The sequence below is a fragment of the Erinaceus europaeus genome, chromosome 12 (genome assembly GCF_950295315.1).
Source record: "Erinaceus europaeus chromosome 12, mEriEur2.1, whole genome shotgun sequence".
Classification (NCBI taxonomy): Eukaryota; Metazoa; Chordata; class Mammalia; order Eulipotyphla; family Erinaceidae; genus Erinaceus; species Erinaceus europaeus.
This window is the reverse complement of record NC_080173.1, coordinates 65,175,063-65,191,690: the sequence shown is the minus strand read 5'-3', so window position 1 is coordinate 65,191,690 and position 16,628 is coordinate 65,175,063. Positions and strand designations below refer to the sequence as shown.

The 16,628-nt window shown below is 41.7% G+C and overlaps 1 protein-coding gene across 2 annotated transcripts in view; it reads right to left on the bottom strand.

The window, feature by feature from the left end:
- The window catches only part of CLTC (clathrin heavy chain), a 72,251-nt gene extending 66,000 nt beyond the window's left edge, over nucleotides 1-6,251 (bottom strand). For both annotated transcript variants that reach the window (XM_060203848.1, XM_060203849.1), the window contains exon 1: nucleotides 6,114-6,251. In XM_060203848.1, coding sequence (XP_060059831.1) covers nucleotides 6,114-6,155 — 42 coding nt within the window. In that variant the 5' untranslated portion in view covers nucleotides 6,156-6,251. The remainder of the gene's footprint in view (nucleotides 1-6,113) is intronic.
- Between the last annotated feature and the right edge of the window lie 10,377 nt (nucleotides 6,252-16,628).

The following is a 16,628-nucleotide window of genomic DNA, read 5'->3' as shown; positions in this document are numbered from 1 at the left end:
TATTTTGCCTCTAGGTTATCACTGGGGCTCAGTGCCTGCACTACAAATCCTCTGCTCCTGGAGGCCATTTTCCCATTTTGTTGCCCTTGCTGCTGCTGCTGCTGTTGGATAGGACAGAGAGAAATTGAGAGAGGAAAGACAGACGAGCTTCACTGCTTGTGAAGCAAACCCCCTGCAGGTGGGGAGCTGGAGGGTCGAACTGGGATCCTTGCGCTTTGTGCCAAGGACTTAACCCATTGTGCTACCGCTTGGCCCTCTCTCCTTATATTTCTAATATACATTTTTATCATAGAAGAAAGTTCTACTGAGAGTGGAGGGTAGATAGCAAACAGACTCTCAGGCCTGTACCAGGTTCAATTTCCTGCACCACAAGCCAGAGCTGAACAATATTCTGGTTAAAAAAAGAAAGTTCTATTGAATAGAACACCCAAAACCAAAAATCATATTAGAAATATTGATAGCCTGATAAATATAATTTAAATCATCATAGATTGAGACTATTAAAATCAGGGCCAGGGGCCAGGAGGTGGCCACGCACCTGGTTAAGCGCACACATTACGGTGTGCAAGGTCCCAGGTTCAAACCCCTGGTCCCCACCTGCAGGGGAAAGCTTCATGAGTGGTGAAGCAGGGCTGCAGGTGTCTCTCTATTTCTCTCCCTCTCTATCTCCCCCTTTCCTCTCAATTTCTCTATCAAATAAATAAAATATTTTTTAAAAATCAGGGCCAGGGAGACATTCCAATGCGTTAGAGCACAGGTTTGCATACCTGAGGGTCCAGAGGTCCCAGGTTCAATTCCTGGCACCATCAAAAACCAGAGCTGAGTGATTCTTGTGTGTGTGTCTATCTCCTTTGTCCATTTCCTTCTAATATATATTTTTAATATAAGGTCAAAGTAAAATTTTAACGGTTTATTAGTGAAAGAAAGGAGGAGAGACAACCAGAGGGTCACTCTGTACATGTGATGCCAGGGGTCATAGCTGGGACTTTGTGCTGCTTCAGAGTCCAGTGTTTTACTCACTGTACCACCTGTCAGGCTGCGGTCATCAGTTTTAATTTGGTTATACACACAAAGAAACAAAAATGATTGTGGATCTACACATAATTTCAGTCTTAAAACTACTTCCTAAACAGAGTTGAAGCACATTCACTAGAATTAGAAATACATCTTTAAGCTGGAAAGCTATTTCCAGAGTAGACTGCAGTAGTCCAGATAGTATGCCTCTTTCAAACAGCAGTTAAATATCCTAGTGCATTCTCTTCGCAAACCAAAAAGTAGCAAGAACTGCTACTACTTAACTCACAATACACTCCACACTTATATTTGTAAGCAGAGGAGGAAAGAATAGGGAGGGTGCAGACATTTTTAATTGCAGAACCAAAGAACTTGGGAATACAGTGGAATGTATCAATTGGTATGAAGATACTTAATAATGTGCCAAGACTGAGAAATACAGACATTTTATGTAGCCTAGAATTTCCCCCCAGAATCCACAACTATCCTCAAGCCTTTGACTACTATTAGTCCAAACTTTTACTTTTTTTAGTATTTATTTATTTATTCCCTTTTTTAAATTGTTGTTGTCGTTGGATAGGACAGAGAGAAATGGAGAGGAGGGGAAGAGAGACAGGGAGAGAAAGAGACACCTGCAGACCTGCTTCACCGCTTGTGAAGTGACCCCATCCTCTGCAGGTGGGGAGCCAGAGGCTCGTACCAGGATCCTTGAGCAATCTGCACTTAACCTGCTGTGCTACCTAGTCCAAACATTCTTAAGGGGAAAAAGGGGCCTGGAGAAATACCACAGTGGCTTTCACAACAATTTCATGCCTCAGGCACCAGAGGAAGCCACCACAAACCTGACCTAAGCAGTGCTCTGCTAAGAACAAAAGGGAGGTAGAAAGGAAGGGACAGAGATCCTCCACTTCTTAAAATATTTAAGTTCACACCTGCAGAGCGTAAGCTTCACAAGTAGTGAAGAAGTGTTTCAGGTGTCTTTCTCTCTACCCCTCCACCCTTCACTCTTGATTTCTGCCTCTATCCAATAAATATCTTGCAAAAAATTAAATTTCACTTGATGCAACCTGATGACAGATTTTTTAGTTGGCCAAAATAGTCACATATAAATTCATGGTGGCGCACCTGGTTAAGTGTACGTATCACCAATCCCAAGGACCCAGGTTTGACCCCCTACTCCTAACCTACAGGACGAACACTTCATGAGCAGTGAAGCAGGTATCTGTTTCTCCCCCTCTCTATATCCCCTCCCCTTTCCAATTTCTCTTTACCCTGTTAAATAAAACAAGGGAAAGGAAAGAAAAAAAGAGAAAAAAGGAAGATGGCTGCTGGGAGCAGTGGGTTCTTAGTGCAGGCACTGAGCCCTAGAATAACCCTGCTGACAAATAAATAAGTGAAAATGATGACAAACAATCAGTTCACCTGCAGTTCACCTTTTGGAAGCTTCACAAGTTATCTCTATAGTCAAGTTCCTCTATTCTTATTCCTAGTTTTTATCTTAAGTGCTTTGGAAAGTTTTCTGCTATTTAGCAAACCAACACACTTAGGGTTGAAAATTTTTAGGGCTGGGGAGATAGCATAATGGGCTATGCAAAAGACTTTCATGTAAGCACATGTACTATTATGCACAAGGACCTGGGTTTGAACCCCCCACTCCCCACTTGCAGTGGGGACACTTCATGAGTGGTGAAGCAGGTGTGTCTATCTTTCTCTCCTATCAAATAAAATAGGGAGAAAAAATTGACTTTCTAAGGCACCAGGTCTCAGGTTGAATCCCTGGCACCACCATAAACCAGGGCTGAGCAGTACTCTAGTCTTTCTCCCTCTCTCATTAAAATAAAGAATAAAAATATGTGTTTTTAATTTTAAATGCCAAGTAATCCATACCAATTTAGAAAAAGGAAAGGTGCAACAGTGAAAAGTGCTACCCAAGAGGTGGTGCAGTTGACAGGGTGTTGAACTCTCAGGCATAGGGTCCCACGTTTGGTCCCTGGCATCACTAATACCAGAGTGATGATCTAGTGTTCTTTCTTGGGCTTGGGGAGATAGCATGATTATGCAAAAGAATTTAATGCTTGAAGTTCAGGGTTCCATGTTCAATAATACCCAGCACTACCAGAAGCCAGAGCTGAGCAGTGCTCTGGTAAAAACAAGCAAAAAGATACTGATAGTTTCCTCTCATTACTAAATCTTGAAAAGAAAGAAAAAAGAGAAGTCAGAAGATTATACCTGAAGAGACTGGTGATTTGGATTCTTAACTCAATTGTTCTCAACTTGAGTATGTAATCTCAATATCAAATTAAAGTTTTGACAAGGTGTACTACTTCCAAAACCAGGCTGAATTCAAGTATATTTAAGAAGTGGCTTTAATTTTTTATTATCTTTTTTATTATTATCTTTATTGGATAGAGACAGCCAGAAATCAAGAGGGAAGGGGGTGGTAGAGAGGGAGACAGACAGAGACACCTGCAGCCCTGCTTCACCTGTTGTGAAGCTTTCCCTCTGCAGGTGGGGACAGGGGGCTCAAACCCAGATCCTTGAGCATAATACGTGCGCTCAACCAAGTGCGCCACCACCCGGCCCCTCTAAGAAGTGGCTTTATACACAAATCTTCAAATTATTTGATAAGAAAATGACTTCAGCAGGTTTACAGTGACAAGAGCACTGGACTTGGCAACCATGGGGTGTTGAGTTCAATTCTTGGCATGACAGTGGTGTTCTGGTGTTAGCTCTCTTGTTAATAATGCCTTTAATTTTTTTTTTTTTTTTTTTAAGAAAACGGCTTTTCTGGGCAGGCTGGTGGTGTAGCAGGTTAAATGCATATAATAGGAAGTGCAAGGACCCATGAAGGATCCCGGTTGGAGCCCCCCCCCCCATCTGCGCGGGGGTGGGGTGGTCCACTTCATAAGTGAAATAGGTCTGTAGGTATCTTTCTTTCTCCCTATCTCCCCATCTTTCTCAATTCCTCTCTGTCCTGTCCAATAAAATGGAAAAAACAGCCTCCAGGAGCAGGGGATTTGTAGTGAAGGCACCAAGCCCCATCCATGATCCTGAAGACCCCCCAAAAAAGGCTTTCTTAAAGCATTTCCAGAAAATTCAAATCATTTAGAAATGAGATCTATATTATATCTATAGTCAGTTGATAACAAGATTAGATTCCAGTCATTGGGATTATCAATTATCTCAATACAAATGAAAAATAATTGGCAAAATCAACACTAATACAAAAAATTACTAGTGGGTCAGACCTCTGTGGAGCTGACAGCAACCATGTCTGCCTTTATGTATCTGTCTACATAAAGCATCCAGGTGTACTTTTCAGCCTTTTTCCACCTGACACCCACGGACATGATTTTTCTGATTCTTCATATTTTTTACATGTGGTTACTTTAACAGAAGTAACCACAGCAACTAAAACTTAGATTGCTATCATCAGTTAACATTTTTTAACCTTTTGCAAAATGTGTTTTTACAGCCAAGATATATTCTATTTCTTCGGATGATTCAAGGTAAAACCAAGAATGTACATTATTTAATCAATTTTCAATAGATTACTTATTACATTTCAAAATTTAAAAGGCAAAGAATTTCTTGTGGATGAAAGCAAATGCGGAATCTGTAAGGAAACATGAAATTGTTACTGATAACCCGAAAACTAGCCTTTTAGAACAAAAGTCCTTTTTCTTAATGTAACACCAATGCACACACCATGTATGGTTATAAAATTACACCACCTAGACCTTCTAATTTTGTAAAACAGATCACTGATATTTTTTTAAATTATTAGTATAAAGTACACAGCCTTCAACAGTAGTAGGTCACTAATATTAGCGCCACGTCAAACCGCTGCATCTTCTATCATTCTATTAACCCTTGAGAAGATTGAACCGAGACTGGTCTGCTTAAGGCAGTATTTGGGTAGAGTGCAAACCATTAAGAAATAAATTATGGTGATCAAAGTAAAACCTGGACTAGTGAGCCAAGAAAAGTAGGAGCTCAGGAGCAGCTCAATTCAATCAAGTCCTCCAATGATCACCTGCCTGGGCCAGCACGGGCACGCAGCCAGGTAAGACGTATGCTGCCTGCAGGGTAACGCACCAACGGGGAGAAACTCCAGAACCTACTAAAGGGAAGTCAGTCACAGACCAACAACCTTGCCTATTTCAAGGCAGGTGCCCTCTATCCCCAGGGGTCTGTTTAATTCCTCCCAATCCTGAAGGAGGTGTTCACACCAAGCCAGCAATAACCAGCAGACCCCAAGATTGCCTCTGGATAACTCTTTCCAACATTCTAGAATCTCAGAGGGGATAAAAGCCGAATCGGATACCCATACACCCATAGAGATCAAGAAGAGAGGAAAGGAGAGGAGGAAGGGGAGAAGGAGAAAAAAAAAAAAAAAAAAAAAGGCGAGTTCTCCTGGGGACCTTGACCCCACCACACATTCCGAGACTGACACCGCCCGGAGAAACACATTCTTCCATTCTATCCCCCAGTCCCTCCAACGACCTCTGTTCCCACAGCTATGAGGACGGTAAAAGACAAACCATCTCAGCTCCCCCCTCATTCCCAGGGGAAAGTGCTTTTCTCAGTTAAGAGCCGCAGAGCGAGGAAGAAAAAAGGTTGCCCCTCCCCAACCCACTCGCCTCACTACTCGGTGCAGACACGATGGGGGAAATGGGAAGAGAAGAGCAACTGGGGGGTGGGGGGAGCGCTGTATCAGCCGAGGGGATGAAGTTTTTTTTTCTCATTAGGAAACTGGGAGAACCCGTCAACCCCAATGAATGAACAGATTAAAACAGGTACGGGGGGCGGGGGAATTTGCGCGGTTCTTGGCATCCAGGAAGCAAAGATAGACCTTCGGTCACAGGCCTGGCCTCACTGCACCCCAGTCCCGTCTCTTTCTACCCAAGCCCCACATCATTTAACCCTTTAAGCTCCCCAAGAAAGAGCCCTCATGTCCCATCTACCCCTGGCACCCTCACCACAACCCCCGGCCCCCTCCCCCCAACACACTCGATCCATTTTTTTTTTCTCGCTTGGGTCCAGATTCCGGCTTCTATCTTCCTGCCGCCCTCAGCAGCCGAGACCCCAAAACACACCTGAAGATGCTCCTGAAAACGAATTGGCAGAATCTGGGCCATGGCGCTGTCGGGGGGTATGGTCTCCTCCTGTCACCGGGGCTGCGGGGCAGTGGCTGCCCTGGCTCTCCAAAGGAGAGGAGGAGAAGGGGAGGGGGAGGCCGGGCTCAGCAGGATACTCTCCGGGGACGCAGGAAACTGGCAGACAGACCAGAGAGCTCGGGTCGGGGGCGGAGGCTCCTGGGGCCGGGAGAGCCGCAATGGCGGAACCGGGCGCAGCGCAGACTCCGGAAACGGCTGAGCCCAGCGGAGGGATCCCGGCGACAGAGCTCCGCCCAAGACGCCTCACCCCCTCTGCCTTATGTACCCCTCCACAGCACGCCGCGACGTCGGGACGCGCAAGAATTCAGAGCGCAATGCGCTGAAGCTCGCTTACAGAGAAGACGCGAGCGAAAATAGACTTGGAGGGACTACTTTTCTTGGACTTATCACATTCCCCAACCTCCGGCTCCCCCTCCTTTTTTTTTTTTCCATTTTGCCACATCATGCGACTTGGGGTGACTGGCGTCATTTCCGTGAGCGCTTTAGGTCCCACCCACGTACTTCCGGGTGCACGTGATGCTGTTCGGGAAGGGTCGGCTAATTACAGCCAGAATGCAGAACGAGTTCTAGGGAAACGCAACTTCTCCTGGAAATGAGGTTGTTGTGGGGTTGCCTGGAGGAAAGAATGGTTGTGCAGCTCTCTTCCTCTGTGGGCCCTACTTTTGAAAAACTGAGTCCTTTGCGAAGAGGACGTGGCGTGGGCGTGCGGGCCCAGCCTTCCCCCTCCCCGTGACTCAGGGAAACGACCTCCCTGCAGAGCGCTCGCTGGGCAGATCCCCGCAGCCTTCCTCCCCCGCCTAGTTTCATGGAGTGGGTGGATTCTTACAGCCCTGGGACGGGAGCTTGATAAGGGGTTTAAAATCCTCCCTGCCCTCACTCACACCCTTCTGACAGTTGGAGGACCTGAAGCTTTGATTCTAACTGGAACCAGTCTTCTGTAGGATATTATTTAATTGACTCAAAGGACAGTGAAAGCCATTTGTGAGGTATTTCAAGTTGACCTTGTGATAGCTTTTCTTAAATCGTTTGTGCGGACATTTTGGTGGACGTGCATATCGCCCTAGCTTACTAATAAACTGGGTAATAATCTGTGTTTCATAAATATGTTAAAGAACTGCATCAGAATCATGTATGACACGAGTATTTTAAGCCACATCTATTGATTAATATAAAAATTATGATTAAGGGTGTTTCATAAAACCTTAAGATTTTTTTCTCAGAGTGGCTCAGAGACAATCTTGGAGAATGGGATTATCGATGAATTTCAGTGAGCTCGCCTCAATATTGTCTATAAAATTGCAGTGCTTGGGAATAGAAGTGCTTCAGAGCTGAGGCATCATGTCTTCTTAGTACAATTAAGGTATCCAAGATATTCTTTGATTTATTGGTAACCTTCCTGGTACTTCATTGCTAACAGTATAAACTAATACTTCATAGTGACAAATACTAGTAAAAGGCAAAATCATTTAGTTCTGTGCAGTTCTTATTCATACAACCCTCCGCCCCCCAGAAAGACCTTCAGAAGAACTCAAGAACATAGTAAATGTTTTAGTGCCCTTTTTAGTTAAACATAAAACCCTGTATACAGTAATTTTGTGTGTTAAGCACTTTTGCTTAGAGACGTTTTCTGTCACTTGAATTGCTTCTGATTATAACCCCATATATATATCCATATACTGAGGATGACAAAATAATTTTTGGCGAGAGAGCATAAACTTCTGGAGAGAAAAATTGTCACCATGTCATAAGAGTGAATATTAATGCTTAGTAAACGTTTGCAGTATTTGCAAGCTTGCAGATGTGCTTTATCCTACGTCCTTTGAAATGACCTAATGTAAGTTTAATATAGTAGCTGCTTACAACTTTCTTTGGAAAAATCTTAAAACTACAGTAGAGTTTAGGTTACATTTTTCCAGTCCCAAAATCTCGGCTACAAGAATTACAGCATGAGCGAGTACTTGAAAATTTCTATATTAATAAGCATTTTGCACTTTCATACAGAACTCTAATTTTAAGTACATTTTGAATATTTGTGTGGAATAGCTAACCAAATGTGCACTGAGATTCTTACGTTAAAGTGACTGCTGTGTCATCACACATAAAAATCTAATGCATTGTTTTCAGAAATTATGTAGAAGAAAAAATAGATGATGTACCAACTTACTTTGAAAACTATTTTTCCAAATCAGTAAATCCAAGTTTTTAAGAAAAAAGAAGTGGTCTACATAGTAAACTTTTATTTTATTTGGTTAAGCTAGGGAGAGGCAGACACCTGCAGCACTGCTTCACTTGCAAGGTTCCCCCTGCAGGTGGGGACTAGGGGCTTAAACCAGGGTCCTTGCACACTATAATGACTAGGGGTGCCACCACCCGGCACTTTTATTTTAAACTTTTATTTTAAATGTCTTTTAAGCAGTAGTTTTTGGTTGATGTAATGCGAGAGATTTTTGTGGTACATGCTGTTTTTATTAATGATACAGAGACAGGACAAAATGATTGTCAATTCTTAGTTTAGAAACCCCAGTGGCTACGTCCCTGAGTAGTAATTGAATAGCTTTTTTCTGCCCACCTTATTGTGGAAAGAGAAGATAACCCAGTTAACCAAAAACAAACAAAAAAATTTTTTTTCCTGATCATTTCAGATTCCTACTATATGTATCCTCTTTTAGTTTCAGAAAATATTATGATAGCCATGTCCATAAAATGTGGTCAAGTTATTTCAATTTGAAGTTACTTTTATTTGAATGTTCCCTAGTAGGTCTTTGCTGAGTCATGGCAAGTGCCATTAGCAAAAAAATTACACTGTTACCTGATATTTTGAACAATGCCAGTTTATCAAAATCCATACAAGAAAGATTATATACCCCTACTTTTTTTTGGGGGGTGGATGACAGGAATTATATATATACACATGGCATCTATACAAAACTTTATTGTAGGGTTCCCCTGGGGTCCTAACACCACCAAGCAGTTCCCATTCACCCATTAAAGATCATCCTCTTAATTTCTTTTAAAACAGTGTAAACTCAATGTATTAAAAGTCAAAGTAAGGGCATTTCCCCAAATATATATATATATATATATATATATGTATATATATTCTTTATTGGGAGGTTAATGGTTTACAGTCAACAATAAAATACAGTACATGTGTAACATTTCTCAGCTTTCCACGTAATACTAGTCACCCATCTAGGTCCTCCACGTTCCAGGATCTGAACACACCCCCCCCCCCCCGCCACACACACACACACACACACACACACACACACACACACACACACACACACACCACCCTGCCACAGAATCCTTAACCATTTCCAAATTTTTTTTTTTGTCTCCAGAGTTATTGCTGGGGCTCAGTGCCTGCAGTACGAATGCTCCTGGAGGCTATTTTTTTCCTTTTGTTGCCCTTATTATTATTGTTGTCACTGCTGTTGGATAGAAGAGGGAAGTTGAGAGAGGGGAAGACAGGGGGAGAGAGAGACACTTGCTTCACCGCTTGTGAAGTGACTCCCCTGCAGGTGTGGAGCAGCGGGCTTGAACCTGGATCCTTATGCCAGTCCTTGTGCTTTGCACCATGTGCGCTTAACACACTGTGCTACCGTCTGGCCCCCCATTTCCAAGTATTTTTAAAGCACAACTTTAAAGCCTAACTTAGTATTCCAAATAACTAAGATTCAGATTTGTAGCTAGGGAGATGGTTCTGGTGCAGCTCTGTGGTACAGAACAGGACTTGCATGCATAAATTTCTGGGTTTGATCCTGACAATGTATATCTTGGAGTACTGCTCTGACTTTTTTTTTGCAAACTGAAAATTAGATAAGTATTGTTGATTAAAAATTTTAAGACAGAGATAAATTGAGAGGAAAGGAGATATATAGACAGACACCTGCAGCACTGCTTCAGATTGTAAAGCTCCCCAACCACCCCCTCTGCAGGAGGGGACTAGAGGCTTGAGCCTGGGTCTTTGTGCCCTGTAACACTTTCGCTCCACTATGTATACCACCTGGCCCCAAAATAAGATAATTTTATTTTTTTTTCTTTTAAAATTTATTAATGAGAGAGAAAGAGAAGAAAGGAGGGAGGGAGAGAAACAGAACCAGAACACTCTGCTGATTTATTTTTTTGCCAGAGCACTGCTCAGCTCTGGCTTATGGCGGTGTGGGGGATTGAACCTGGGATTTGAGAGCCTCAGGCATGAAAGTCTCTTTGCATAACCATTATGCTATCTGCCTAGATATCACCCCCAGAGCCCTCTGGAACATGTGATGCCAGGGATAGAACTCAGGACCTCATGCCTGAGAGTCCAATGCTTTACTACTGCATCACTACTAGGATTGCAATTAGATATACTGTGTATTATCTGCAGGGGGATACTTCATGGTGCGCAGAAGCGAGTTACAGGTATCTCTCGCCCTTTTAAAAATATTTTATTTATTCATTCTTGGAGAGAAATTGAGAGGAGGGGGAGTTGGGGAACAGAAGCTTAAACCTGGGTCCTTGCACACTGTAATGTGTGCACCACTTCTTGGCATCTCCCTCTCCCCTCTCAATTTCTATCTGTCCTAATAAAAATAGGGGGAGGAGAGTGGGGAGGTAGATAGCATAATGGTTATGCAAAGTGACTCTCATGCCTGAGACTCCATAAGCCAGAGCTGATGAGCAGTGCTCTGGTTAAAAAAAAAAAAAAAAAAACTAAAAATAGGGGGTTGTGGGAGGAAAAATACAGCTGCCAGGAGTGGCAGATTTGTAGTGCTGGCACTGAGCCCCAGTGTTAACCCCGGGGTAAGCCAGAGAAGTGGCTCAGTGGAGCACATGCTGTGCAGACGTGAGGCCCCAGGTATGATCACAAGCACTGCATATCATATGGCAAGAGCAGTGCTCTTATTTATTAGGTAGAGACAGACATTGACAGGGGAGGGAGGGAGAGAGAGAGAGAGAAAGAGAGACCAGTAGCATTGCTTCCCTACTTGGAAAGCTTTCTCCATGAAGGTGGAGACTGGGACTTGAACCTAGGTTCTTGTGAATTGCAACATGTGTGCTCAACCAGGTATGCTACCACCTAGCCCCAGCAGTGCTCCCTAACTGAATACATCTTAAGAGGAAATTTTTTTTTGATCTTTGAATTAAAACACTAATAATTCAAGTAGTTTTAAGTATAAGTCAATATCAGTGCCCACTTTATTGTAGCTCTGTATAAGCCTCATAGCTAAAGCTAAGCCAGAAGTATTTACAAAGCAAGAAAAAGTATTGATGGTCCTTTTTAGTATGAAATTGGCATAAATATATAACCTATATTCTCTGCACAGGCTGTTCTAAACCTAAATTACATAGACAAGTTTTTTAATGTATCATTGACAGCCTTAAAATGCAGTGAGTTTTTATTCTGTATCAAGATTGAGCATGGTCCAAATAAACAGCCAAGACTAACCCTGTGGGAATACAATCTTGAACTCTAGTCATAAGACAAACCCCTTCCACGTTTTCTAAAGGTTAAGTCAGCAAAGTAATGAAACAATTCATACTATTACCTTAAAAAGCAATCTAAGAAAATTGGCTAAGGATGGGGGTGGTGATGGGGGAAATAAATAGCTCAACATGTAAGAGCACAGTACTAGTGCGTTTACATAAGGTCCCAACATCACAGATTCAGTCCAGCACCACCATATTCTAGAGCTGAGCGCTGCTCTGGTGTCTCTCTTTAACGAAAGTAAGTATATCTTAAAAGAAAGAAGAAAAGTGGTCTGGTGCTAACTATGCACCCGGTAGAGTACACATTATAAAACACAAGGATCCAGGTATAAGCAGAGGGGAAGCTGTGTAAGTGGTGAAGCAGTGATGCAGGTGTCTGTCTTTCCCCTCTCAATTTCTCTACAAATCCAAAAGAAATTAAAAAAAAAACTTTGTAAAGATCCTTGTTCGAGCCCCCGGCTCCCCACCTGCAAGGGAATCGCTTCATAAGCGGTGAAGCAGGTGTGCAGGTGTCTGTCTTTCTCTCCCTCCCTGTCTTCCCCTCCTCTCTCCATTTCTCTCTGTCCTATCCAACAATGACATCAATAACCACAACATTGTTAAGCAACAAGGGCAACAAAAGGGAAAATAGATAAAAAAAAAAAAGAAAAAAATTTTTAAAGGGTTAGCAAAATATTAGTAGCTCACTTGGATAGTGGTTCAGCCATGTGCATAACCCAGGTTTGAGTTTGCCACCCGCCACACTGAAGGAAGCTTTGGTGCTATGTTCTTTTTACTCTTATCTCTATCTAAAAAATAACACTGAAAAAAAGATTGGTTAATATCACCATACCCAGAGCAGCATAATAAAACTCACAAGAGGGAGTAAGAGCAGGTGGCGCAAAGTGCAACGACCTGCATTAAGGATCCCAGTTTGAGCCCCCTGGCTCCCCACCTGCAGGGGAGTCGCTTCACAAGCAGTGAAGCAGGTCTGCAGGTGTCTTTCTCTCCCCCTCTCTGTCTTCCCCTCCTCTCTCCATTTCTCTGTCCTATCCAACAACAAATGGCATCAATAACAACAAGAAACAAGGGCAACAAAAGGGAATAAATAAAATATAAAGTTTAAAAAAAAAAGGAAAAACTCACAATAATTGTTATCCTGCTACAATTCATGTCATGTCTGGACATCCCTTCCACAGTTAAACTCAAGAAGACAGGATCTATGGAAAGAAAGGGTCATTAGGAGATGGGTGGTAGCGCAGTGTGTTAAGCACACTTGGCATGAAGCGCAAGGACTGGCAGAAGGATCCCAGCTCCCCACCTGCAGGGAGCAGGTGAAGCAGGTTTGCAGGTGTTTTATCTTTCTCTCCCCGTCTTCCCCTTTCTCTCTGTCCTAACAACAATGACATCAATAACAACAACAATTTAAAAAGGGGGGGGCAACAAGGGAAAAATAAATATAAAGAAAAATAGTCATTAGGGTCAGGATATGCAAATAGTTCTCATGGGCCATTTTTAAGTAACAATGAATCAACACAGATTTGCTATTGTAGAAAACTTTTCTAAAATGAGTAGTTAAGGTCACAGACTTAGGAAACAAAGAGTTTTAGTTAATAACAAAGTATCAAAGTATAATCAACACTTATATAATAGAAATTCAATAATGTTAAAAATTTTTAGAAAGGCTATAGGGAAGGCAATGCGGTATCATAAAGGACTTCAGTTCATGAAGTTTATGTGCATTACTCTGCAAATATTGTCTGATCTGAATATGAACCAAATTTAGGGCACTAGAAGTTCATTTACCTTATACTTCATAAGCTATGATAACATATATTGACTGTGTCACCTATTGAATTAGAAGCCTGGGCTAATTTCTGTAGGATATGCACTCAATCAGGTATGCCACTATCCAGCCCCCATCTAGGCTAACTTTTGTTAACAATCACACCTAGAGCATCTAGGGGGGTAGCATAGTGGTTAAAGCTTTAGACTTGAAAACCTAAGGTTGGGTGAAGGTAGATAGTATAATGGTTATGCAAAGGGGCTTTCATGCCTGAGACTCTGAAGTCCCAGGTTCAATCCCTGCACCACCATAAACCAGAGTGAGCAGTGCTCTGGTTAAAAAAAAAAAAAAAAAAAAAAGCGTTGAGGCCTATCCCTGGCATTGCATGTGCCAGAATGATGATCCTCTGGTTCTCCTTTTCTCTTGCATATTAGTTAATAAATGGAATCTTAAAATAACCACCACCTGGTTGGTGTATTGCACCAAAGTAAAGACTGTAGTGTGGGCGGGGGAGGCTCAGGTCCTGGAACATGACAGAGGAGGACCTAGTTGGGGTTGAATTGTTATGTGGAAAACTGGGAAATGTTATGCATGTACAAACTATTGTATTTTACTGTCAACTGTAAAGCATTACTTCCCCAGTAATTAAAAAAAAAAAAAAAGAAACCACACCTGGAGTTAGTACAATCATTTATACATGCCATACACAAGGCACCAAACTGGTTGCTAAACTTTATTTTGGCTTACTCCAGTTCATTTTGTTATTTTAGCTGAGTCCCTAATATTAAAAATGTGGATTTTGCACACCGGATTGAGCATATACTCATTACCATGAACCAGGATCAGGGTTCAAGCTGGAGGGAAGCTATACAAGCAGTGAAGCAGAGCTACAATCCTCTCTCTTCTCTCTCCTTCCTTCTTAATTTGTCTGTCCCATCAAATTAAACAATAATAAAATATTAAAAGAGATGTGGATTTAAAAAAAATAAATCTTTTAAAAATTTATTTTAATTTTAATCAGAAATATATGTAGAGGAAGACACAGAAAGACCAAAGTACTACTTAGCTCTGGCTTATGGTGGTGCTGGTAATCAAATCTGGAACCTATGAGTGCCAGGCATGAAAGTCTTTTGCAGAACCCTTATGCTGTCTCCCCAGCCCAGAAATGTGGATTTTATCTGCACAAGTAATATATTCATTTAAAAAAATTATTAGCTTTATAAGAGAGTTTGTATTACTCATATTTTAAGGTTAAAGGATTGCTAACTAATGATTAGGATTACTTTTAGTATCTTGGGGACAACTTAAATTTACTGATATCAACACTACTCAATTCTGTCAGTGCTATTAAAAAAAGTGAAAACCAGAAAAATCTCAGATATTTCATGGGGGGGGGTCCTACTCCCAATGGACTTTTTTTTTCCCCTTGTGATTTCAGATAGAGACAGAAATGTAGAGAGAGGAGAGATACCACCAATACCCTTTCAGTTTGAGGTTTCCCCCGGTGCCTTGCATGATACTTCTATGACCCTTATGCATGGCAAAATGTGTTGATAGGAACAAGAACTGGTTCATGTGTTCTGAAAAAGTTTAGCAGTAGGCATTATGAGTCTCAGAAATCATTTTCTGGTTTGCTAAAATAGTTTAGTTCTATAGTGCATTTTTTGCGATGTGTCCAACCAAGGTTTGAGCCAGGTCCCACTGTAGTGAAGGAAATACTGGTGGTGTGCTTTCTCTCCCTGTCTTCTGCTTCATCTTTATATCTGGAAGAAGTCAGCCAGCCCAGAGCAGTGAAGCCCAGTCCCCCCAAATAATAGTAATAATCAATAAAAATAAAATAGCAAAGTCACTGTCAGCATTAGCTAGATAGCTCAACAGGGAAGGTGACCCTAGCCATGCAAATGACCCTGATTTAAGTCCAGCCTCCACCAGGAAAACGTATCACAAATTATTTATTTTCCTATTGATAGTTACATACGCTTTTTTTAATGAAGATGTATTTCACATATTCATTTACTTAAGACAGAGGCAGCAAGAATGAGTGAAGGAGACCACAGTTGCTCTCAATGTGGTGACCAGGATCAAACCTGAGTTGAGCTACATGACAAAGCAACACACTACCCAAGTGATCTGTTTTGTCGGCCCAACATACTTGTTTTTAACATCAATTATAAACTGATGCTAAATCTAGCAGAGTCAGATTTCATGAGGAACAGAATATTGTGTATAAACTTAGAGCTTCTAGGATGTAAACCTAGAAGGTGAGCTCACAGGCTGTGCATCTTCAATTTTACTAGATGTTGCAAAACATTCTCTACAGAGCACCTTATTCTCCTATGCCAAGACTTTACAGGTATACTGGTGATGATTTGATGGAAAAGAATGCACCAGGACTGTTGTTTTCCGTCTTTCCTAGTTACTAGCAATTTCAACTTCATTATCAGCCCCCCTTCCCCTGCCACCTCTAGCACTGCTCAGCGCTGGTTTATGGAGATGCAGGGGATTAAAATGACTGATCGTGTGCTTTGCCCATTTTCCTGTAACAATATGATTTCATAATTTCTCTGTGTTTAGTAATGTAAAAGTAACACCATTCTTTTAGGAACAGACTTTCTAAAACAACCACCTTTTCTGTAAAGCTTCTTCTGTTTTCTTAACTAGATCCAGTATTCAACTAGATCCAGTATTCCTTTCATGCTACTCTCAATGGAAATCAACCCTTATCAACACCAACTTCCAAATTACTTCAATACTATAATGATGCCATTATCCGCCGCCCCCCCGCCCCCAGTGTCTATACAAAGTATACAAAGTAAGCCCAAATTTTAGTTTGGCTTTCAAGGCTTCCCATAATCTGTCCTCAACCAACATTTTCAGCCTATTGTTCTCCTTATGTATACACCCAACTATTTGCCATTCCTCTCACATCTCTGCTATCTACTTCTTTTCTCTGAACTATGCTGTTTCCAACACTCATCTCTTTATTAGAAATTATTCAAGGGTGGTCCGGGAGGTGGCTCAGTGGATAAAGCACTGGACTCTCTAGAATGAGATCCTAAGTTTGATCCCCGGCAGCAAAGGTACCAAAGTGATGTCTAGTTCTTTCTCTCCTCCTATCTTTCTCATTAATAAATAAATAAGAAAAAAAAATTATAAAAATTATTCAAGATAAGCTCTTCCTTATAGTATATAAA